The sequence below is a fragment of the Ptychodera flava genome, chromosome 13 (genome assembly GCF_041260155.1).
Source record: "Ptychodera flava strain L36383 chromosome 13, AS_Pfla_20210202, whole genome shotgun sequence".
In the NCBI taxonomy this organism is placed as follows: Eukaryota; Metazoa; Hemichordata; class Enteropneusta; family Ptychoderidae; genus Ptychodera; species Ptychodera flava.
This window is the reverse complement of record NC_091940.1, coordinates 40,821,625-40,849,096: the sequence shown is the minus strand read 5'-3', so window position 1 is coordinate 40,849,096 and position 27,472 is coordinate 40,821,625. Positions and strand designations below refer to the sequence as shown.

General features: G+C 36.0%; 1 protein-coding gene across 1 annotated transcript in view; it reads right to left on the bottom strand.

The window, feature by feature from the left end:
• Positions 1 to 27,472, bottom strand: part of LOC139148459 (beta-1,4-galactosyltransferase 5-like) — a 61,904-nt gene that overhangs the window by 17,388 nt on the left and 17,044 nt on the right. Inside the window, exons 2-5 of the mRNA XM_070719920.1 lie at positions 23,999 to 24,211; positions 12,269 to 12,519; positions 6,759 to 6,875; positions 5,606 to 5,793 (exon numbers count right to left, since the gene is read on the bottom strand). Of these exons, the coding sequence (XP_070576021.1) occupies positions 5,606 to 5,793; positions 6,759 to 6,875; positions 12,269 to 12,519; positions 23,999 to 24,211 (769 nt within the window). The remainder of the gene's footprint in view (positions 1 to 5,605; positions 5,794 to 6,758; positions 6,876 to 12,268; positions 12,520 to 23,998; positions 24,212 to 27,472) is intronic.

Here is a 27,472-nt window from a genome sequence, read left to right as displayed (position 1 = left end):
TATTATTCGGCATAATGTAAATTATTCCCGAATAAAATACTATCTATGGATCGCATATTTTCGTTTGTTTTGTTTAGACGGATTATTTGTACAATTCCCCCTATTATAATTTTTGAAACACGGATCTGCCACCCCGATTGTAATTTTGAAACACGGACCATGCACTCGGACATCGAGACAGACTCCGAGATTTATTGTTCGGCATAATGTAAATTATTCCCGAATAAAATACTATCTATGATCGCATATTTTCGTTTGTTTTGTTTTACCCCCACTTTCGTTTTTGGCAGATCCGTAAGGACGCTATAGTAATGGATGAACGTGCGTTGTATCACGTGGGAGGGGCACAGCCCAACGGAGGCTGTGCTCGTGCGACGTAGACGTTGTACCAACCATCTGTCGTTGGGGTTAGTGCATAGAGCAGTTGCACTGTCCAGAGCTAAGGTGGTACAAAACTGCACCTTAGTAACAACTGCACAACTAACCTGTTAGGAAACGGTAACACTAACGAGCTAAGTGTTCACTGAACTGGCCAAACTACGTACACGCCTTCCTTCAATGGCGGAACTATGTCGTTGACACTACGTCAAAGCAGACTGCACTGTGCGACTCTTCCAAGTCGTTCAAAGTACGTGGCCAAGTGACACAACCCAGGGGAAACAGGACAGGTTTGAGGGTGCTCCCGCACCCATAGCACTAACCCCTGGGTCTTCTACTAACCCACGAGAGAGGTGTCCCCGGTGTGGCCGTGCGTGCCGGCGAACGAGCTTTACTTCCGCGAAAGTAAGCTAGAAAAGGCATAAAAGTGCACGTCCCCCGGGCAAACAACGCCCGTGACCTCGTCATTTTCTGGACACAACCTCATCAGCGGTTGCCCCTCTATACGGGCATGCAAAAATTTTTGAAGTCTAACACGTATATGGTCGGTAATCGTACCCCGAAAATGCGGTATTTTCCCGCCAAATGCCTGGCAGGAAAGCGTGCAGGAGAGCCTATCTTCTGTAGACACGGAAAAGGGGGCCGGTTTTGACCGACTTGGCAGGATAACGGACAGGGGCGCTCGGCAGGAAAAGGGTTAAGCATTGTTATTTGTCTGTTGTCATCCATCAGTTCATTCTTATGTACCAATGTTAACTACCAATCTGCTTGTTTTGTTGCATGCTCTGTGGGTACTTATGCCATGAAATCTCAGGTGTACTCATTTCCACTTCTTTTTTCACAGATTTGTCACTTTTTTGAAATGATTTCTGGCCCATACATGTAAACCTATCCTAAAATACACGTAGTTGCTTTGTAGGTAGTCTTGAATGACCCTCAGTGCTATTTGTTCAAATTGTGATGCAATAGAGAGTGGTACACTTTAAAAATATTATAACTCAGTTACAACCTACAGTAACTCTCCTGACAGTTATTTTTCCTAAAGGGACAGTAGCTTCAACTCTTGATGAATTATTTTTCTATTTCTGTTTTACTGATCTATTGCATGTTATCTACTCCTCAAAGTATGTTAAATTACAATTAAGCTTGCAAACAGAGTACCGTATCTGTTTGTGCACAGTTGAATGCAGTTATTACATACATTTGAATTCTAGTCTGGACCAGAATTCACTTGTCAACAATAACAATGCAGTTTACACATGTAGAGGCTGAGACAATGAGCTGAATACTGCATATCCCAACATGCTCTAGGGAGTAGGCATTCAAATTTAAAAAGTGACATCTACATATTCTCTTTGGTCAGATCAAATCACAGAAAAGATTTATACAGCTACCACGCATTCCTGTGCTTATAACAAGGCTATAAATTATATTTTTCGTGCTTTAACTATAAAGGAATGCCATAAAATTCCAACAATGGCTCAAGTAGTTTTTTTGTTGTTAGTTTCATTTGAGATCATGATTGCTGATACATATTTCAGAACTAATCATTTCAGCCAGTGCACACTGTTACCGGGACATGACCCACAATAACAATACATCCATTTATTAGACAGTAACTACTGCAGCCATGAACCTTTATTTTGGTAATTTTTTATTTCCCCTTCCCATAATACATGTACTGACATGGTTAACTAACTAACTACCCTGTCCGCACATACTGTATGTCTGATTACACTCATGCAAGCTGAAAGAACAGACATAGTCATCCTGTCCCATAATTCCTTTGTACATTGGTCAAACTATTTTATTGAACATAATTGGGGCCGCAATGTACTGGTATTTCTCAGTGAAAAGTAAACAATTACTGACCGTATGCAGCTTTACTAAATAATCAAAAATACCGTCAATAACACTGGGTCACATTTTTGCCTATGACTTGCTCCAAGAAACGCAGGGACATAATAATCATGGTTGATCAAGATTGTGAAGTTTTCAGCCAATCATACACCTGACCCGGAAAAATTACTTTTTCGAAAGCTGAAAGTTTTGCTGCAGTGAATTTATTTTTTAACATTCTGTATGATAACAGAATGTGCAACAATCTTAACATCCTTTGATGTTGTGTGTCAGAGTAAAACAATTTGTACTTCACAGTCAAGAAGTGTGTGCGCGCCAAACACTGAAACTCCAGACTCAAAAGACAAGTGCTGTAAGTTCACCAAAGTGGGACCTACCATCCAACACTTTCACAATTAAGGAAATTTATTTCTGCTTATCAATAGCAGCAAACACTTCACAAAGGTCAACAATTTAATTATCTTACAACCAGAAAACTTATTGACCTGAGCAAAATATACAGTCCATTGACCAATCAAACTATTCCTTATCAGTGACTAATGACCGCTGATATGGTCATCAAAATGGCAATGAACAGAGAAACTTGAATGAATCTATCTTCTATGGATGGTTAGTTTTGAATTATGAGTCCATTATTCCGGCCAATCTTGTCACAGTGGTACGTGACAATGACAAGAGGACGACTTAGTACCTTTACTCAGGGCTATATCATGAATCATTCAAAGATATTTCAAATTCCAATAACCTGACACATTAGATGGAATAACCTACAATAAAACCAGATTGTCAAAAGAATATGGCTATTGTGGATGAGATTAGTGATTTTTTCATCTGTTTATGGCTTTACTCTGATATCTTCATTTTCAAAGTCAATAACTAGCTCACACAGACATTTTGTGATATATTGTGTTTTAGAGTACTGTGTTATACTGTGACAGCATTGACTTCATGTTCAAAGTCCATAACCAGTTCACCACACACAGACATGTGATGTACTTGTTTCAAAGGACTGTCTCACAGTGCAATAAAGCTATCTGAGTAACATACTGATACAGTTGATCATCTGACCATCCTAATCCCAATGGAACATTAGATGTTTTTGAGGACACAACACACCTGATATCAAGGTCACATTCCTCCACTTGACATTAATAATTCATCAATCTATTCAATGTACATGTACTTAGCTGTCATGAAATCTAGGTAAAGGGTTTTTTTACAGACAACCTATAGAAATGGCAACAAACACAATACTACATGTAACTTGACTAATAAATGACATTTTCACAGAAAAAACTTCATTTCAAATTGCTTTTTATTTGTTGTTTTATTTATTTATTTATTTATTTATTTATTTACTTTGTCTATCATCTACTAATTAACAAGTTCAATGTTATTTCATTATTCATTTAATTTGGCATTCATTTCTTACATGTTAACCAACTTCTTACTTAATATTACTTAATCTCATTTATAGTATTATTTCTTTTTCTTATTGTACTGGTATCTTTACTTTATATCATGTTTGATTTGATTTTATTTAGTGTTTCACAGATGACCTTGCAATATTCACAGCAAGTAAAAAATACAACAGAATTGAACACCTGGTTTGGTCATCTCAGCTTGCAATCTGATAGACTCCCACTGTGACAGCATTTCTTAAATCTCACACGGGCAATTCAAATATTTTTCAAGACCTGTTTCCATCAATCAAACACCATCAAATGATCAATAATACATCAAAAATATTTTTCACCACCAAAGAGAACTATGGCGATCACTGTCAAAGTCATGTTAGTATTGAGTATACTAAAATCGTTTTCTGTGCACTCTCAACCTGGAATACATTTCCTGCTGAAGGACTGGTTTGTTCAAACATAGCGGAAAAATATATGGTATATGATATATTCACTGTGACAGTTTCAAAGCACTATTGTATTTGCCCTGCAGGAACAACATTCAGCCTTGACCAAATAGCTGACTAGTCTTCGTAAATGGAAGACTTAAAACATCACGTCACAGAAATTGCTGATACCTACCCCATTACCTTTTGATATTGCAGCTTGTCAGCTGTAATGTAGGTTACAAAAAACATTTGCCATGGTTTGCAAAAACGAAATGAATCAACACTATTTTTCATTAATATTTGCTATATTTTCAAAGTATAGAATCTGGATAGTGGGTTATGACCATACCAGTGAGAAATGCACTAGAATCTGAATAACATCCTTCTTGGCTTGATGACCAGCTATATAGGTCACATTTAAAGAGGATATTGGGACATTCTTACTATACTGATGGATTGTATTTTCTAAATTAAGCTGGAATATTATAACGATGAAACAGATCTATGAATATTGATTGATGTGTGTTATATTGAAGCTACTGTGTTATGAGAAACATTTATGAAACAAGATCCCTGCTTTGAAAAATACTGGCCCCATTGAGCAAGTGCATACAATGATGAGTTCACTGTTTTGAACTTCAAATTGCATACCGGTACATGTGCAATCTGAAAAAACATTGAGATTTTTTGCTGGGAGTAGTGCTGTACACTGCCATGTGATTTGTGTTTTTTTCAAAGCTAACTTGGTAAAAAGGCTGGTGCAGCTACTGTACGGTATGTCAATGCAAGCGAAGATATGAAACAAATGCTTTCCTTGTCTTTACCTGAAGGTTAATGTTATCACTAATGGTAAACATGATAGTAACACAGAATGAGAGATGATATGGAAAGCAGTACTTGTACTTTCTCTGTATCTGACATAATGACATAATTCATTGCCATTGATCAGGCATAATGTAATTATAACTGTCAGGGAAATTATTCTGTGCTGTTCAAAGCTAACAGAGTTGAGTTGTTAGCATTGCCATATCCATGGATAGCTTTTACATTTTACTTTCTGGACTGTATTGAAAAAATGTGAATTAAACGGCACGTCTTCCTTCATTTGACAAATGAAAGGGTCATCTGCAACCAAACGATAGACTCTACAATGCATGCTTGATTGAGGTGTCCTTTTAAATTTTGGTGCAGTAATCAGTGATGTAATTTGCATATCTACTGTCGCATTGACAAGCTGTGAGACAAGAGTTCAAATTGATTTCTACAACATAGCATTGGTGTAAGTGCATTGTAATATGGGTATTCCAAAGCACACAACTTGTGGGTTTCTAGATGCCGTCACCATTCCATCCCTCTAGAGAGTCAGCTTTACCATTTGAAACAATGGCACTGGGCAAAACCATTGTCGAGAAAGGGTGAAGTCTTCAACACACATAACCTGAAATTACTAGTGTGTACATCTAATACCAGGAATACTGGTACATGTTTCCGATGACTCTAAGTCACACAGCTGTTACTTACCGGTATCCATACTTGTCCAATCCCCTGACAAAATGCCTTGGCATCGTTCCACAGCCATAATAATTCCTGTCATTTTCTGGGATATGGTCAACATCATGGAAAAGGAAGCAGTCCCAGTTGTAAAACTTGAGTGACTCTAGGAAGCCCACATTGAACAGCATTGCTCTGTTAAAACTCTCTTGATTTACCTGTATGGAAATTAATTCAATATTAAATAATTGTGCAAAATCAATACATGCATTTTTTCACATAATTAAGGAATATAAGTAAAAGGATTGCAAAACCCTGTACGATTTTCATTGTTATGGTTGTACAGATCAACACCGAGGAAACCTTGGTAAAATTCTAAATCATCCACAATCTTGAATATTAATACTTTATAGCCTACGGTCACTGGCATAAATTTGATGATGAGATTCATAACATCACCACATCACTTATTTAAGTTACCACTGATTTGTATTATCAGCAAATGTGTTGGGTTAATTTGCTTTTTCTTCAAACATCGTCTGCAAGCTGTAGATTCTGAGAGACAACAAAAACAAATACAGTCTCTGCTATGGTGTGTACATTACATTTGTTAGTTACCATGCCGATTACTTAGAAGCTTTGCGAAATTGCAAGACACAGCTGATAAGACAACTGCCTGTACATTTACAAAGACAAGTGGATATTTGGTTTTAAAACTGTATTTGATCATCTAATCTGTAACAGTTGGTTGCTGGAAGGTAACATTTGAAAAAGTAAAGTATCGATCCTTTGGAAACATGCAAGACTGATATTGAGTGTAATAACTTAGTGTATCAAATCTGACATCACACTACACCTTTGAGCCAATCAGAATACGCAGAGGCTTTGTGATTTACATGGGAGTTAGTGATTAAGTCACCAGCTTCTTATTCACACTGAAGAATTGCAGAAAATGAATTATTAAATTACCTGATAACTGAGCTCTACTTCTTCCTCAAAGTCACTGTACTTTACAGAAACAACATACCCGGTAGAATTGACTGAATACTGGCTACTCAAATATTCTACATGAATAACTGAGAGTATTAAAAACTTTTACAAATTTGTGTTATCATCTGCAAACTCATTGAACTTCATTTGAAGCAAACTTTTGGACAACTCTAAACAGCAAAAGATGACTTACCTGCTCAATAATAAAGATGGCAAATTCCAACCTCTGTCTCATCAGCATGGGTATAATATGTTTTAATAAAATGGGCAAGTGCTCATAACGATCCCTGAATGGAACGATGATGGCCACCTATTGAAAATAAAAACAATCAGCATTTGTTTGAAAAGATCATTTGAAGTTTGAAGCAGAGATGGCCACCTATTGAAAATAAATACAATCAGCATTTGTTTGAAAAGATCAGTTGAAGTTTGAAGCAGAGATGGCCACCTATTGAAAATAAAAACAATCAGCATTTGTTTGAAAAGATCATTTGAAGTTTGAAGCAGAGATGGCCACCTATTGAAAATAAAAACAATCAGCATTTGTTTGAAAAGATCATTTGAAGTTTGAAGCAGAGATGGCCACCTATGAAAATAAAAACAATCAGCATTTGTTTGAAAAGATCATTTGAAGTTTGAAGCAGAGATGGCCACCTATTGAAAATAAAAACAATCAGCATTTGTTTGAAAAGATCAGTTGAAGTTTGAAGCAGAGATGGCCACCTATTGAAAATAAACAATCAGCATTTGTTTGAAAAGATCATTTGAAGTTTGAAGCAGAGATGGCCACCTATTGAAAATAAAAACAATCAGCATTTGTTAGAAAAGATCATTTGAAGTTTGAAGCAGAGATGGCCACCTATTGAAAATAAAAACAATCAGCATTTGTTAGAAAAGATCATTTGAAGCTTGAAGCAGAGATGGCCACCTATTGAAAATAAAAACAATCAGCCTTTGTTAGAAAAGATCATTTGAAGTTTGAAGCAGAGATGGCCACCTATTGAAAATAAAAACAATCAGCATTTGTTAGAAAAGATCATTTGAAGTTTGAAGCAGAGATGGCCACCTATTGAAAATAAAAACAATCAGCATTTGTTAGAAAAGATCATTTGAAGTTTGAAGCAGAGATGGCCACCTATTGAAAATAAAAACAATCAGCATTTGTTTGAAAAGATCATTTGAAGTTTGAAGCAGAGATGGCCACCTATTGAAAATAAAAACAATCAGCATTTGTTAGAAAAGATCATTTGAAGTTTGAAGCAGAGATGGCCACCTATTGAAAATAAAAACAATCAGCATTTGTTAGAAAAGATCATTGAAGTTTGAAGCAGAGATGGCCACCTATTGAAATAAAAACAATCAGCATTTGTTTGAAAAGATCATTTGAAGTTTGAAGCAGAGATGGCCACCTATTGAAAATAAATACAATCAGCATTTGTTTGAAAAGATCAGTTGAAGTTTGAAGCAGAGATGGCCACCTATTGAAAATAAAAACAATCAGCATTTGTTTGAAAAGATCATTTGAAGTTTGAAGCAGAGATGGCCACCTATTGAAAATAAAAACAATCAGCATTTGTTTGAAAAGATCATTTGAAGTTTGAAGCAGAGATGGCCACCTATTGAAAATAAAAACAATCAGCATTTGTTTGAAAAGATCATTTGAAGTTTGAAGCAGAGATGGCCACCTATTGAAAATAAAAACAATCAGCATTTGTTTGAAAAGATCATTTGAAGTTTGAAGCAGAGATGGCCACCTATTGAAAATAAAAACAATCAGCATTTGTTTGAAAAGATCAGTTGAAGTTTGAAGCAGAGATGGCCACCTATTGAAAATAAAACAATCAGCATTTGTTTGAAAAGATCATTTGAAGTTTGAAGCAGAGATGGCCACCTATTGAAAATAAAAACAATCAGCATTTGTTAGAAAAGATCATTTGAAGTTTGAAGCAGAGATGGCCACCTATTGAAAATAAAAAACAATCAGCATTGTTAGAAAAGATCATTTGAAGCTTGAAGCAGAGATGGCCACCTATTGAAAATAAAAACAATCAGCATTTGTTAGAAAAGATCATTTGAAGTTTGAAGCAGAGATGGCCACCTATTGAAAATAAAAACAATCAGCATTTGTTTGAAAAGATCATTTGAAGTTTGAAGCAGAGATGGCCACCTATTGAAAATAAAAACAATCAGCATTTGTTAGAAAAGATCATTTGAAGTTTGAAGCAGAGATGGCCACCTATTGAAAATAAAAACAATCAGCATTTGTTTGAAAAGATCATTTGAAGTTTGAAGCAGAGAAACTCATTTTCACAAGTATACCATCAAATGGAAAATGACTGTCACAAAATACTTTACCAACAATCTATATCAGAAACCATAAACCCTAGGGTCTAAAAGGGTCAGTAATGATGATTTTTCCTAATTTTTGTTTTATATATCAATAGCAGCTTCTTATTCAACTCCCAAAAGAATGTTGAAACACATTTAGCTTGTCAACTTAGTGTTGACATGTGTAAAATGCATTGTCATTGTTTACATTTGGATTCTAGTCTGGACCAGAAGTCACTTTCCAACAAGAACAATGCAGTTTGCACATGTACAGGCTGAGTTGACAAGCTGAACACTGTGTATATCAACATACTTGGTTGGGGAGTAGAACAAGGAAATATGGTTGAAATTCAAAAAAAATGGTGAAAATATTATCAAACAGTTAGCATTACTGGCCCTTTAAAGCATATAGTATTTTCGACAACATGGTTTGAACAAAAGACTTTTTATCACAATATCTTTTCAATCCTGGAATACAAAGTTCAGTGAGCCGTCAAATCTTCAAAAATTTCAATAGATTAGTGCATAGGTGCAAAGTCAAACATAGACTGTATGTATGTATGTATTAAATAACAGGTTTATAAACTGTTACAAAAAGACCATGTCCCTATAACTGTTTCTTCAAGCCGTCCATACAACAGGCTTCACTATTCAGTGCACATATGTACAGGTGTTAATTCAGTCACTGAAATCGTAATTAAAAGCCTTTCCTGAAACCTGTTTTCTTCTTGCTAATCATCCTGTCCTTTGACAAAGCAAACTGAAAATGAATTATGCATATGATATTTTATCAAAGAATGCCTTGGGGAAATATGGATGTGAGGTGATGACTTATTCATATTGTACCAATTATGGCACATGTTTCATCCCTGCATACCAATAGAGATCTTTTATGATGGGTTACTCTCTTTCAAATTGTAAAATTCAATAAAGATACATCTGACAGCTTGGGAGATGTTTTCTGAAAGTATTGGTGATTTCACATTGATATTAATTTATGCATGACTTTACCACTTGCTATTAAATGCAGACACCTAATCAAATTAATTATCTTTCTCATCAAGGGATTTCATTTCCTGTTTTGGCCTATTCCAATCAATATGGCATATCCATGTCATTGCCATGTAGCGTATCATAGCTATGCAGCAGTCACACTAATATGGCTTTGAATAATCTTTATCCATAGAAATCAGATCGCCACCAATGTGACTGAAACAAAACCATCTTTATTACATCTAAATCAACTTGACAGAGAAAATAATACCGTTGTACGGTAGATTTAATAAAGTTTGTTGAGATCTTCAATCACTGCGTACATCACCACGAAAAGCCACTTTTTCGTCTCAGGTTATGTTTAAAAGGTGCAAGGGGAAATATGGTAAGTGCTTATCTCAGTAATACAGTAGTTGTGTGCAAGAGACACACATGGCATGATGGATAGATTGCTTGAGTGAATGCGATGACACATGGACTGACAGAACCAAATCAAATCCACCATCCTGGAAAACCATCATACTGTATCAACAGAGATATCACAAAATGGCAGTATTGTCTCTCTTAGTCTCTGTTACCCAGACTGCTGTGCGGCGCTGTACTGCATGGCAAAGTATATCTTAGCTAGGGAGTACAAGTACTACATATTGCATTGCAGAGTATATCTGATCAGTGAGCTAGGGAATACAAGTACTGCACATTGTATGACAGTGCATATCTGAGCTAGGGAGTACAAGTACTGCATATTGCATGGCAGAGTATATCTGAGCTACAATGTAGGGAGTACAAGTACTGCACATTGTATGACAGTGCATATCTGAGCAAGCCAGTAAAATTTCCCTATACTGCATTGCACAACATATCTCAGCTGGGGGTGCAAGTACAATATACCACATCGCACAACATACCGTATTTGAGCTAGGGAGTACAAGTACCTATATTGTACAGCATTTATACAATCACACTTTTGGTATATATCAGTTTAAAATTAGCAACAGTCATGAGGCACTGAAACATGAAATTATTGAAATTGTACCTTTTTTGTCAATTTGTACCTTTCCTCCTCAAAATTTCAAAGGTATAAAAATATAGATGAATTTTGTGGTCATCAAAATAAGATGTGTTAAAAATGCTTTGAAAGGATTATGCCATGTGCATCATTTTAAACTGGGAAGTCAATGAATAACAAGCATAAATATGGTATTTCATAGACTATGAATGAATCGCATTACTTTCTGCAGTATATGCTGATTACTAAATTGCAATTCCACTTTCATTGGATATGACATACAAGCAAGAAGAAAATCGTTTGACTATTTGAAAAGAAAATACATAAATACATTTAAAAAATAGATTTTACGGATTTGCATTACAAGGTAGTCTGCTAAAGCAAGTTGTTGACATAATACAATCCTAATACTGACACATTACTAAACCAGAAAACTATGTACACTACTACTTAGAGTGTATTCTATTTGAATTGTAAATATACGGTGAAATCTGTGTGCTCAAACATTGTAGTCTGACAAAGGGAATTATGTGACACCTTTTCCATATTTGGAGATTAGCAAGTGTATCAGTGACATGCTTGAAATCAACGTGGACTTGATACATTATTCTGACCTGGAATGATAAATACAACTACACAACCATAGACCATGACAAACACATTGAAAGGCTGACGTCTGGTTATAACCATGGACTTCCTTGTGAAGTTATATATGTCTGTGAATATCACCAGGGCGTACAGAACCTAAATGGACTATTATGTGAAAAAATACATTGACAGGCTTGTGTTGAAACCATATCATTGAAAATAAGATATGCTTCTGTAGCAATATGAACAATTAGATTGGGTGAAAGATATCCAAAATGAGTGAAGGACAATTTCCCTTGCCATGTTCTGTGAGTTGAACTCTTTCCTGACACAATAATTTCAGGAAAGTCAAGTGTATTCAGTGAAATGTGGACACACACTGCGGCATCTGGTGTACCAGCATGTATGACAGAGTATCTACAGACAATGTCTCTGTGTGGTCACATCTGTCCCATTGTGATATTTTGAATAATTACTCTGAAATGTTTGATGCCATTAGGTGGGTAATTGAGAAGCCATGTTACTCCCACATCAACAGAAGGTTAAAGGTCACACACACTGTTGATGACAGCATTATGCTCTATATAGCAGGACAGTATTACACGTAATGTGACCAAAAGAAATCAATTTGTGATCATGTGTATGTGCGTTTCTGCTTGTACTGATATTTGCAATAGTACCGGTGTTCTGAATATTCAGCACACAAACCATCTTGCAAAAATGTTTTTATTAAACTCTCAATTTATAAAATGTAAGAAAAGCTGAGAGTGAGTAAGCAGACTTACCTTCCATTTTGGTTTGCATTCCAAAGGTATCCAGTGACCACCTGGCAGGTATTTGTATTTTTCCACAGTTAAATCAAGTTCTGTTTCCAGAATAGCTTCACTGTAGCTATCTGTATTTTGTAAAGTTCTAAGTCTTTGATTAGCTCTAGATACTAGCTGGTGTACTTCTATCCGTGTCAACGGTGACTGAAAAATACTGTCTATTGTGTCCTTCATGGCTATTTCTGACAAATTGACTTCTAAAGGGCCTCCTGTAAGCGGTAAAAAAATAGAGAATAAAGATATAATATTAAAAACATCACTTTCCCACTATGTAAACCAACACTGTTGAATGATAAATGTATTGATATGATAATAACAAATATTCTGATAACATTTGGATCAAATTGCTACATTTTGACATAAATTTTTAACACGCCAGCTTCATTTATATAAGAAAACGTTTTGATGACACAATTTCTTGTATAATCAAAACAGGTAAGTAAAATGATAATAATAAATTCTCAGAACTGGGCTGGGAATCATTAAATTGCTGACCTTTCAACAAATTTAATATCAGTATAGAATAAACAATTTCTCTTATAATAACAGATTATGGCTAATAAGAAGTAATATATGAAGTGGTAAATCCACACTTAAATTACGTGTAAACAGTCTGTATAGTAATATCTGACATCAATTTAAAATTTGAATGATTTAAGGATTTTCATTTGAAATGTTAACAAGTAGCATTTCAATGATATGCTCTGTTTCCAGTTTCTAGTTGTACTATGTTACATTGACATGATCCCTGCTCCATGTAAGATCAACAGCATTGCATGAAACAATAGCTTTCAACTACAAAACTTCTTTCATAGAGATGATAATGACAGCGGACAAACACATCCACAAAGTTTCAATAATGACATATGACAGCTTATCAAATGAAGTACATAGCTAATATCAATTGTTTTGACTGCTCCCAGTCTACTGGTATATGTGATATTAAAACACTCTGATGACGTTATTTCTAGTGTAATCAAAACAGGTGAGTAATAGTCATACACAACGGTATTCTTAGAACTGAACAGAAATTGTGTCATCAAAAATAATAATTATAAACATGGACCTCACAGAACTTGATAACTACTCTCCTTTCATTAAATCTTCACCAGATTTGAAAATATAAAGTTTCTCATCTATGGCACACTAGTTACTGCTGATAAATAGTCACATTAAAAGCCGTAAAACCAAAGCAGAACTACACATATAATATCTGTGTAGTAACATTTCATTTGAATTGTCAACATATAGGTTTTAATGATACAGCTTGCTTTACTGTTTCCTTGTACCTTGTTGTAACTTTACTGTAAAGATGGCTGTTGATTCAACAGCTGACAGGCCTTGAAACTAAAGACACTGACTGGACTCTGACATCCTGGTTTATAAATATTCATGAACAGGACATCCAAGGTTATCAGTTGTCCTGTCGGCAGGATTACTTCCACCAGTCAACAAAGGACACAGATCATTCCACACAATCTAATTTAAATGATTCTGTGTCTTCAAAAATGAAAAAAAAAAACAGGCAAATTTTTCAGCTATGTTATACTTTATTCAAACATTATTTTCTTTTATGTTTTTTAAAATTCTGACGAGCAGTTCTCATTCTTTCAGGAAGAGGAAATAATAAAAATTTTTTTTATTTCATTGAGGATATGAATCGTGACCTGTTATAATGAGCTGTAACAATTTATTATGCATGTATTTTCATGAGAAGTGAGTTACAAAATACATCTGCACCCCCTTCTATTCACAATACAACAGTGTTAGTTTGGGGGTGGGGGGAAGGGATTAATTCATAACATGGACACTTCCATACTCAGATAAAATAAATCACACTACACTGGCACCAGTATATCTAATGTGATTGAATCATTTTCAAGAGGACGGAAGGAAACTCACTGCTAGCCATTTTTGTATCTACATTGTATGCAACTGTCATGTGACTTGACACCATTCTAGATTTCAAATGATGGTACACTTAAACATGCAAGTTGTAGGTAGAGATTCAAGGATTCTGAATATACCGTATCTCTTCACAATTTTGTAAGACTTTTCTGTATCCTAAGTCTTTACTGTGCTCAAGACATTACTGGGAAGTAACCTATCTTCAAATTTATTATCAGTAGTAGTGCATGACTGATTGTTATAATAATTTTCATTGTAATGTTGCTGTGTCTTTTGAGTTGAGAGAGTTGGCTTTTGCCTTTCTAAAGTTTAATAGTCAAAGTTCTATCTCAAGGAAGAAATATTCCATAGTCTCAGAGAAAAAGGAGTCTTTCATGGCACTGTAAACATTCCCTTAAAGCCCGGCTCGAAATGGACCGGGATCAGGATTAGTGCCAAGTTTGGGTGGGCGTTTTGGGGCATGGCTCTGCATAATGAGTCTGTTGGCAACAGTTGCGATCGTTCGCATTATCTGCGTAATCTGTTTGCTCTCAAATCACACTCAGGCTTGGGTACGTACACTGTAGCCTTCGTTTCCCGGTTCGTTTCAGTTATGCCATGGCAATACTCGAAGGAAAAAGAAAGAAAGAAAAACTAGGAAGGAAAAGGAACACGTCAGGAAAATGGTAGGAAATAGGTAAACGGCGACGTCATGACCGATCGCAAAAAATAAAGGAAATTCACGGAAGGGTCGAGACTTCCTTGAATCTCGTGTATCACGGTAATAGCGATCGCGGTCAGTGCTCGCTGTCAGTTGCTCATTTGCTTGGCGGCGGGGTGATATCGAAAAATTATCACGAGTTATGTTTATTTTCGGAGCAATTGCAAGTTTTGCTCGAAACGTTTGTTAACCTTCGACTGGAATCAATGACAGACTGGGTTCCTCCCCGTCTTTCTTTCTACCTCCATGGTTATTGAAGGAATTAAAGTCTAGCTTTTGCCTAAATATTATTACGATGTAGCGCGGAATCAATGAGCTGTCCTCAGACACGCGTATCCTAAAGCGTTTACAAGATTGGGTGATGGCGCTTACTTGCTCATCTTGAACTGAAAGATTGAATGTTTCAACTGTTCAAATATCTTACAATTTTTGTAAAATTCTCATCACAGAAGTCCAAATGAAACTGGGATAATCGGCATGTCAAAACCTTACTAGTACCAGCCCTCCGAACACGACATGTCATTTCCACGTGTAAAAACACGTGTACATACGGCCGTTTTCGGGGCCAGCATACATATCCGAAACAACTGTTCAGTACCGTCACGTTCGGCAGTAGATTTGGAAGGGGGAAGTTGTTAAAAACGTGGATCTCTTCGACTGACAACAATTAAATTGATCATGGAGGCTACCGCCATGTTTTGATGATTATTTTCGATGCCATTCTCAGTGCAAACTACGGACTCTGCTTACGCGCTTTTCGCAAGAAAACATCGTACTATGGGTAAGCTTACGGACCAGTCCTCTTGCTAAGTCACGTCTGAAAATGGTTCACTTTCGTGATGTCATTGCACCATAAACGCTAGCAAAAAGAGTTGATGGCAACACAGAATTTTCATCCTTCGCCCGCTGATATAAGTCTAAGTTTACATATAGTTTGTTTACATCGTAATTGTTCTCATATGCACAGCAAATGTTTGACCAGTTTACGCCTCTGCGCGTCACCGAATGATTGACAATTGTTTGAATCATGGAACGACTGTCTCCGGAGGGCCATTCCCTTTGTTCAGAAAGCGATTTTTCCCCTAATCGTCGTAGTTTTAAAAAACTTTGTGAAACTTTGCAGATACCTGTATGGCCTAGGTGTTTATGAAACAGTCTATGTTCATGGTATGCCAATAATAGATGTTTGAGAATCGTTTAGGCCGATTTTCACGGAGCGGTCTACCTAGCTATTGCCAGTTGTCACTCAAGCGCCATTATGAATTTTCAATAAGTTAGGGGCCTTTTATATCCCGCACACCGGTTTAAGTTATTCTGTGCGTGTCTGTGGTTTGCTTTGTTTACAGTCTGAGATAAGGATCCACTAAAACCATTTAGACAAATACAACCCAACAGTTCCTAAAGTAAATTCTGATGTGCAAATTTCATGAGATGAATTCCATGGTCCAAATCTGAGCTACTATGCAGCATAGTCCAACTCAACGACAGTTGTATGACAAAATCAAAGAATTTCATTTAAGCTCATTGCTGTCATTTTATGAGGTAATGAAATTCAAATTCATCCTTGAAGGTATTCAGTTCACTAAATAAGCAGTTTCTAAGACATGACAAGGGGAATGCACTGTGTTTGAAGTATTTCTAACTATTCGATGATCCAAGCTTGACTGACAATTGTGACCAGAACATGTGAGATGATGTTTATTGAAAGAACAATGGAATATGGTAAATGGTAAACACAGTAAAAAAGTACAAACTGACCTTGGGAAAGCTCAGAGCATATTTTGTATTATTCATAGTGAAATATTATCATGCATATATTTAGGTAGAGTACTCCTCCCACACAATGCCTATGGCTAGATAATAAACAAAGTAATCCTACACCTTCATTGTTTGTTGGGTTTTATGTTCCATTGACACCATGAAAATGTCAAATTATTTGCGAAAGTTCTGCTTTCTGCCATACATAATGCATGAAACACAAGGTCATACTGCCATTGCATAAGGATTATATTGAATTCAGTCTTAATGAAGCAAGAAGTCAAATTTCAAATTGTGATACGACTATTTTTGACAAGACAATGTGAAATTTCCAATTGTGATACGACTGTTTTTTGACAAGACAACGTGAAATTTCATTATATTGCTCTCAACAGAAGATCTTAGTTTGATGTCTGTCATGTTCCCATAGATACAAAAATGTATTTTACACTTTATAGAACAAAATATCCATGCCTCATTGTTCAGCATGAATGTGGGCATTCACAACGAATGAATGCATGAATATGTTTTGCATAAAATATCTTTAAATAATGCAAAAGTTACCGGTACATCAATATTACACATTGTAAAATCATAACTGAAGTCTGGAGATTTATTGACTCTTTCTTTCCACATCAATGGTTACAATGTTGATATGCTAGAGTTCTACATGGGTGATTGTCTCTCTTCTAAAAATCATTATTTGCAAATATAAGAATATTCAGCAACGAATTCTGTCATGAAGATTTCAAAGTGTTAATTACAGAAACCTGATAAGGCCATTAGAATATTCTACAGTTAGGAGCATGTACGCAATTTTGCCTTGCATTGGAAGGATAGGACATCAAAATACATGAATGTACTTATCATGAATTGTATCCATATCTTCCTAAAAAACATGATTCTGACAGATAGAATACATTTAATTGAGTAATTTTTTCATGTTTACCATTTCTGCCCAATTGAACATCATATCTTGCAACTGTGACGGTGAATTTGGAGATAAAGAGGACAGGAGAGATGAAATTTCAGTATTTCAAGAGATTTCTCTGCCGTGGCATTACATTGTATTTTTTTGTTTTTCTCAAATCAATCAATCAATCAATCTGTTTTTGTTTTTGGAAATAGGAAATAGGTAGTGTACATGTTTAAGTGAGTAGGTCTGACTTCATGAAAACAATTTTTTGCCTCACCTCACAATGAAAGATGGTTTCACATATACTTCGTTCATACAGGCAAAAATTGAAACGTTTCAGCGACTTTATTTGTGATTTGTAAACACAGGGGATTAATAGTTTGGGTCCGCTCGTGTCCATACTCACAAAATTAAGCCATTGTTTTGATATTTAAGACGTCTTAATGCGCCCTCTCGAGTTCAAAAGGTGTGTATGGCCAAGCATACTGCATAACAAGATGGCTGAAACGAACGACGTCGTACTGGCTGTAAAGAATGTGAAAGAGGCTCCCCACCGAACTATCCAAAATGTTTTTGTGTCGAGTTTGTGTTTTATTCGTTTCTAAATTGTGTTCCTACATTCTTATCCGATTGTTTGTGTTAATAAAAATGTTTGTTTCGCCTCACCATAAGCTTTCCTCACACAAACAAAACATTACCGTCCACACTAATCCAAACTTCCCTACAAATATCCGAGGCGAAACAAACATTTTTATTAACACAAACAATCGGATAAGAATGTAGGAACACATTTTAAAACGAATCAAACACAAACTTAATGACTCAATCGAATATTTTGTTCCCAATTAATAAATCATATAGACAATCTCAATTCTCGGTTTATGGCAATTTTTGTCGACTGATAAAAGTCTTTTCATCTTCAACATTCCATTCTAATTTCACCTACGGTATATAATATCCTAACCTCCTGTGACTTTCCTTCTAAACGTTGATTTGCCTTGTGCACCAAAGAGATGCTGTATTTTATGCCAAACGATGAAAAAATATGTGAAGAAATAACCATGTATCAGTCAGTACGGCAGGCGAAACCCGGACGGCCATACCGATTGGAGACAGAGCAGAGTAGATAGAAACGCAAATGGGGTGTTATTATAGGAAAGGCGGTGACTTATTTTACAGCTGAATAAAATGCTGTCTCTGGTTGTGTAAGTCTGTGATCGAAATATATATTTTGTTCCCAGTTGATTAATCATGGGGGATGGCAGTCTCGATCTCCCCTTTATGGTTCGATATTTACTGACTCGTTCCCTCTCATTTTTGTCAATCAATGAAAGCATTTTCGTCTTCCATATTCAATATTACTTTGACCGATGTACATCCTGACCTATACTGTCATTAGTTTTGACCAACGTACAAAGATATTGCCCATGCGTCGGCTGATGAGATGTTTTGCAAAACGGTGAAGAAATGGGGGCCCGGGAGACATCGATGTCAGTCTTTCCGGACTGTTTACATGTAGCTAATAGGGGATATCAAAGGAGATGAATCAGTTAGTTGAATAAAACATAACTTTTCGGACTTATTTTATGTCAATTTTGTCAATGTCGGACTTTTGATTCAAGAGAAACCAGAATCACCTACAGAGATGTCTGTATTAAACACGACAAACAATTGGGAATAGTTTGTTATGCTACTGTCGGTCTCAGTCGTGGTGTCTCTCCCATAAAATTTCTAATATAAGCTATAGGTCTACACTTGTCGTTTCGATTCACAGGTAGCGGTACACCGATGACCAGATATTGTACTGTTCTCAAAACTAGTCTAAGCAATTTTACGACACTGCACAATTTGCCATCGTGTCTCCCGTGAACGTCCTTGAATCTATGGACGTGACCATTGTTTTACTGCGCCCATTACAGTGTAAACCCCTGTTCGTTACCAGCAGAATACTTTTTAAGTTCTGTACATCAGTGTACACTGTGTGTATAAGCCCTAAACCTAGTTTAATTCAATTATGGAAAGGTATTAAAGAATAAAGGGTCGTTACAGTTGCTAAAATTGCGAGAAAAACGGCACTTTTTACTCAAATAGTCCTATTCACAAGCTCTATTGTTTTAAATCACGTCTATGGTGTGCTGTTGATTTTCATTCTTTCGTGCAATTTCATTCGCTTGAAGCAATTATCCTTTCATTTGACTGCTCTGTGGGACTCTTCTGAATATGTGTTTTGGATAAAAAGAACTCTACTACAGTGAAAGACATAAACTTCGACAGTGATAGGTATACAATATCGGTTCTCGACGGTGATAGGTATACAATATCGGTTCGATATGTGAAGATATACAGATTACAAGTTATTTTAGAAGTTCTCAAAACCAGTAAAAATAATTCTGCGCGCCACTTATTGATAATTTCTTCTTGTGAACGTCCTTGAATCCGTGACCGCGACCATTGTTTTCGAAGTGTTCGACGGTGGATGATCGGTAGATTAATGAAGATATATGTTACTGAACTATCGTGTGATTGTTTAATAGCATGGTTAGGTAATAGACGGTGTAGTCTGTAGAGGCGATACGGCGAAATTCCACGGCCCAAGGGAGCGTACATCGCATGGTTTCTTACAACGAACCATAGACAGAGCCGTCGGTTTCCATAGCTACTACGTGAAATCCGGCCTCACCGATGTCCCGGGCCGATGTCCCTGTCCTGATTCGGAGAACAACTTTCAAGCTGCGTGTTGAGGTTCAGATGTCCGATTTTTTCATATTCAAAAGCTTATTGATTTACAGAGAACGCCCGTCTTGTTTTTAGCTTTAACTTAGCGCAAGATGGCGATTGAAAATTCAAAGCCAAATAGCCAGTGGGAAAAAAATAGACGACTCGCTCTCACCAGCGGTCGAGGTCGCAATGAAAAAAAATCGAAGTCTCTGAAATCGGTATCATTGCTCCGCCATGTTTATTGTTGGTTGTACGGCCAGTTTAAAGTCACAGACTTTCTTCAAGGTAAAGTTCATATAATTGCCATACCGCGAAGTTCCCTGTGCATTTCAATATGTCTATTTGGAAGCAAAAGCGCCACGGACATTCGATCGATGGTGATGAACTTTCTCCAGGGCGTGACATGTCACCAGTTACGAACTTTACCGGTTTTCGATACGAAATATGCAATATATTATCAGCGTTGTTCACGTTGTGTTTTGAGTTTGATATGGAATATAACAGGAAAACACTAACAATTAGAGTGACGATAGAGACCATGCCCGATACGGAAAAATTGACATCAACTACTTGCAATGAGCAGTGACCTGAAACTTCAGACTGATATATAAATGTCGACAATATAAAACATTGAAATGCCGGAGAGAGAGAGGGAGAGAGAGGTTTACGCGGTCGCAAACTGATTATACTCTTTCGGATATGACTTCGGTGTAGACGATACACAGACATCGAAAATGTACACCTACTTTCCAGAAATTCGACTAATCTTATAATAAAGAGTGGAACAAATCCAAAGGTGTTGGTGGAAGTAAATCTTCAGATGTTGGTTTTCTAAAGTTAGATAATACTTACAGAAATATGGTCGTCATAGTCTTCTTTTAAAAAACTATCATCTTCAACACCACGTTTCTTATGATCGGTGATGTCATTTTTTATTATTTTTACAAACTTTCAATGCATCAAACGCTATAAGACTATCTCATCTGCCTGTCAAGGAGTTACAATATATTTCCAAGGGCTGGCACACGATGTCAACTTACGTGTCGTCCGTCGAGCGGCCGGTGGCAGTCTCACAGATTGTTCCGTTTTGTAATCGCGGCCACTTTGATTTTGATGTGACACCAACGTGCGTTTGAGTTTTTTTTGTTACGAAATTTGTCGACCTCACAAAATTTCACAGTCCATGCTTTGAAGCAGTCTCAACATGGCAAAAATGTCTCGCTTAAATTTCATCCTCGTCGTTCCAAATTAAATTCGACCACTAAATTATTTCGGCAGTTTTAATTTCCTATTAATTCAACGTTTTTCAAATCGTAATGAATTTTTTCTGGTCGAATTGATAGGGTTTTTGGTATCAAGCTTATCTCTTCGTCGGACCAGTATACCGCGAGATGTAGTACTGTGTCGGCAGCCATGGCGAAAGTGAATATTGTATATTGGTTGTTGTTTGTTTTATGTTACAAATACCTGTCGCGTGAGGGCGTTTGAAACGCTTCTGAAGCGGCTCAGTCTGTCCACACAGCGATTTGCGGATAGAGTTAATCCCTACAACGGCTCTGGTCGGGCCGACTAAACCGTCTCAAATCTGAAACGCTTCAGAACCATTTCGGAGTGTCCACACATAACTTTCTGTGTCAGTATTGGCCCAGAACCGTTTCAGAGACGTTTCAATGGCCTGTGTATGAACGGCATAATAGTGATTGCTGTTATCTAGGAGACCTATATCCATGGTATATCTAGCTAGCAATATCAATATTTGTGAAATGGACACAGACAAAAGACAGATATCTCTTGGATGTGACATCACTGTTTTGGATCACCATCACAGTTTGTAAATGATGACATCACAAACCTGACCATCATGTGATGGTCTGATGGACATTCTAGTGGATGAACCTTCACCTCAATTTACTAGTACTACAGGTGAGAAGTGGGTCAACCTGAGTTTGTCTTACAAACAAACATTCTTAAAACAGGTAAACTAATAGAAATTCACTGTTTCTATGATTCTGTCCAACACCAGTATAACTTTTAAAACAAAGTAATGACTATTGAAGACACTATTTGCTAAAGTACAAACAAGTTTCATACTAAATTTAGCTGCTCAATTTACAGTACTTAAAGCTTCATCATCTCATGGACAATTGCTAAAAACAATGCATGCATCTATCTAGTATGGTCAAACTATCTATCTACCGGTAATATGCCCACAATATCAATCTGATATGGTCACCATATCCATCTAATATGATCAAACTATCTATTTAATATGCCCACAATATCAATCTGATATGGTTACCATATCCATCTAATATGGTCAAACTATCTATTTAATATGCCCACAATATCAATCTGATATGGTCACCATATCCATCTAATATGGTCAAACTATCTATTTAATATGCCCACAATATCAATCTGATATGGTCACCATATCCATCTAATATGGTCAAACTATCTATTTAATATGCCCACAATATCAATCTGATATGGTCACCATATCCATCTAATATGGTCAAACTATCTATTTAATATGCCCACAATATCAATCTGATATGGTCACCATATCCATCTAATATGGTCAAACTATCTATTTAATATGCCCACAATATCAATCTGATATGGTCATCATATCCATCTAATATGGTCAAACTATCTATTTAATATGCCCACAATATCAATCTGATATGGTCACCATATCCATCTAATATGGTCAAACTATCTATTTAATATGCCCACAATATCAATCTGATATGGTCACCATATCCATCTAATATGGTCAAACTATCTATTTAATATGCCCACAATATCAATCTGATATGGTCACCATATCCATCTAATATGGTCAAACTATCTATTTAATATGCCCACAATATCAATCTGATATGGTCACCATATCCATCTAATATGGTCAAACTATCTATTTAATATGCCCACAATATCAATCTGATATGGTCACCATATCCATCTAATATGGTCAAACTATCTATTTAATATGCCCACAATATCAATCTGATATGGTCACCATATCCATCTAATATGGTCAAACTATCTATTTAATATGCCCACAATATCAATCTGATATGGTCACCATATCCATCTAATATGGTCAAACTATCTATTTAATATGCCCACAATATCAATCTGATATGGTCACCATATCCATCTAATATGGTCAAACTATCTATTTAATATGCCCACAATATCAATCTGATATGGTCACCATATCCATCTAATATGGTCAAACTATCTATTTAATATGCTACAATACCAATCTGATATGGTCATCATATCCATCTAATATGGTCAAACTATCTATTTAATATGCCCACAATATCAATCTGATATGGTCATCATATCCATCTAATATGGTCAAACTATCTGTTTAATATGCCCACAATATCAATCTGATATGGTCACCATATCTATCTAATATGGTCAAACTATCTATTTAATATGCCCACAATATCAATCTGATATGGTCACCATATCCATCTAATATGGTCAAACTATCTATTTAATATGCCTACAATATCAACCTGATATGGTCACCATATCCATTTAATATGGTCAAACTATCCTGATATGCTCATAGTATCTAAATCTCATACAGTCAAAATTTTTATCTAATATGGTCACAATATCTATTTACTAGTAATCTGGCCTAAAAGACAGTAAAATCACTTACGTATTCCAGGTAGCCTTGTTTCAGGACAAACTTCTGATTCATTTAACTTGATAGGAGGAAGAAAATATTCTATATTTTCATCATCAGCAGTGTCATGGTGTGGATCTGTAGCATTGCCCTGACTGTTCACATTTCGAAGTTTGAATCCCCAGTCTCGTATCTTAATACCAAAACTTTCTTTTATGGAAAATGAGGAGTACACAAGAGCATTGGCTGGAAAAAACAAAACAGAAAAGTTTATTGTAGTTGATAGAATATAAGTTCTCTTATCACAATGATATGTTAAAGGAATTCACAAGAATATTACAGGTACATTTACTGATGATACTAAAAATTACAAAGGTATTCCAACAATTTTCAGCATATGGAAGGTATTTTCAGAATATGGAAGGTACGGAAATATCAGGATGCATTGGTATATAAAGGTAACTGGATCTCTTATTCTGTCCTGGCTGAACTGGGTTTTGCTGAGGGATCATTTGTAACTGCTAAACCAGGCTACACATAGAAACTCCTCTTAGGGTAATTGTCCATAGTAAATAGCTGAGTAGAAAGCCTGGGTACATCAGCCTAGCAGGTGTGTGACAGTTGTTGTGTTGTATAGTGAATGTTACTCTCTTGATTTATTTTACTACCAAGAAAAAATATGTGCCACACTTGGTAATTCAACTATTTAATATTAAAGTCATATTGCATATTTCTGAATTCTGTTGATTTAGGAAAAGTAGAACAATACACCTGCAATAAAATGGAGGCTATTTGTAAACCTTAAACCTACCAATCCCACAATGCACCTGAAGACTAGCTGCCCTTGACATTACTTCACTAGTGGTTTTAGCTTTCAACTGAGAATGTAAATACATTTGCATCCTTTCAAAATCAAAGGCCCATGTCAAGTGAAAATCTCACAATAATTGCAATACATGACCAGTATGGAATAATGCATAACAATAACGTAGGCAGGCAGTACAGTGAATCATTGATGACGCTTCAGCGTCTGTTTACAACCATTGCATAATCATATTGCCTGCCAATGTAGCATTTCATTATCAGTAGTCAAACGAAACATATGTGGCAATTTTGCTTCATTTATTACAGCATATACCGTACACATGATAAATGACCTACACTAAAGCCTGTGATACATCACACATTTTCCAAACAAAGTGGATTCCATAGTTTACAGCAGCTGAGAAGTTCCCTTTGGGCATACTGTATACTGTACAGGATTCATGTATAATTTAACTTATTTGGAATTTCATGACAGAGCTACATGTACACCTGTCTTGAAATGTAGCTTGCTGATTTCCAAGTTCGTAAGCAACTTCACTTTGATAAAATAAAATAGGTTGGTGATTATTACCTGATAAAGTACTGTATACATGTAAGCAAATATATATGCAGCATATAGCTATAGAGAGTATTGGTAAAAAATCCTAAAGAGACTGGTTTTATCTTTCTGTAACCTTGTCATCTACTCTCAGCTTTCACTGACCTTTGTACCGGGATGTTCAGATTGTAAATTAGACATAATACAATCTGTCTGGCTTCCACAGATAGAGCAAGATGTACAAAACAGAGCATAGCAGGCGATAATGCCATCAAGTCAACTTTACTGCACTTTACTTGGAACTAAATAACCCGTTTTTATACCTGGCGATTTAAAAAGGGCTGTAAATTGAATTACCTTCCATTTCCCTTGGAACAGGTCTTCCTTTCATGATGTTGCATTGAATCATAATCATTGAAATGCACAAATGAACTGACAAGAAATTTAGACTTGAATTTACAGTATATAATGAAATAGACTGTGAACCATACAGGGTTCCATGATACAGATTAAGACATGAATAATTGAAACTTCCTTTACTTAGTACAGTAGAGGGATGACAGGAAATTTTTATTTACTTTGTCTCTGTTATATTTGATATTTTCATTTTTCACAGCAACTATCAGCATTCTCAAATGAGCAAACAATGCTATAAATGAAATGCAAGTAAAGTACCAAAACCCTGCTTCTTGTACAAATTTAGCATTTTGTTATTGTTTATTTGCTTATCTATTCATTTATTTACATATCTTTACAATGGGAAATGATTCAGCAATTTGAACATGAATAAATATATGCCACTGCTGTTGTTTTTATCTATTTATCTACATGTATTTATTTATTTATTATTATGATATGACATGATTCAGCAGTGTTTGAAGGTCATTTCTGTCCTTGTGCAATTTAACAGCTGTATGTAAACTCCAATGCATGTATCAGTACCCAAGTCATCATAACTGGTATGCAATGATGTATGCATGAATGGTGCACTAATCCATTTCAATGTCTTGATCAATGTCGATTTTCTGGCCACATTAAGCTACTAATTTGCACAAGCTATGAGACCCTGCATTGTCGTAATCATGAAATGACTAATCATCATGTGAACCTGTGACTGAGTCCGTGTTTACCAGTACCTTCTGTTATCTAAGATAAAAATCTGTGAAATATTTACTGTTCAGTACTGAAATGGACATTTTATCACGTCATTCCACGATCCTCATGTGGAATTATTGGTTTCATAAACTTTAAGAAAGTGTCAATTTCAGCAACATACAGCTCAACAATAAGTAAACTCAAATTATGCTGAAAATTAAGTCTACAGCACTAAAATCTAATCAATGCCAAAAAAGATGACATTATGAAGATTTTCAGATGACATATTCATAAAATATGGCCAAGGCTTGAAGCCAGACATGCCTAGGCTTGGTAAATAACTGTCACCAGTAGCAGATAAAATGACTGTATGCTATTCTATAGCTCCATTGTAATGGTAGTTTCCAAAGAAACCACCTGTGTGAATAAGCAGGCATGTTGACAACATCAATAGAAAAGCCATGCTCCATTGGTGTAGAAGCTTTAGTCACACACTCTGAATGCACAGAACTGACGTCAACCTCTGAGATGAATGACAGCGTACATGAGTTTGTGCACAGATGATTGTTGAATGGGAGGAAAAGGGAAAATAAGTAGCGATCAGCAACCTTGACATTTAGAAACATAAAATTCCTCTAACAGTTTCACATAGCACTTAGGACAGGCTGGCAAACCTCAGCAAATGAGTGACTGATCACGACAATTGTCAAATGAAAGACGTAGCAACTCCATGTGCAATAATGTGCTATCAACAACCTGATAGTGTCTTCATATTCCTTTATAAGGGATGTCAAATTTTGGTTTTATTCCTTGCAAATGACAACAAAATATTACTTGTTGCCATGGAAACTGTTTCCTTCTTATCAAAAGATTTCAATTCAATTTTTGATTGGGAAATTCAACCAGTAAATTCAGCAAAACATGATCATTCCTCTTTGAAAATGAACACATCTCTACCAATGGAGTTGAATTTGATTGTTGAAATGTCACAATAAGCAACTTTTCCAGTGGTCAATATTGGATGTTAGCGTTATCTCTGTTAGTTTGGA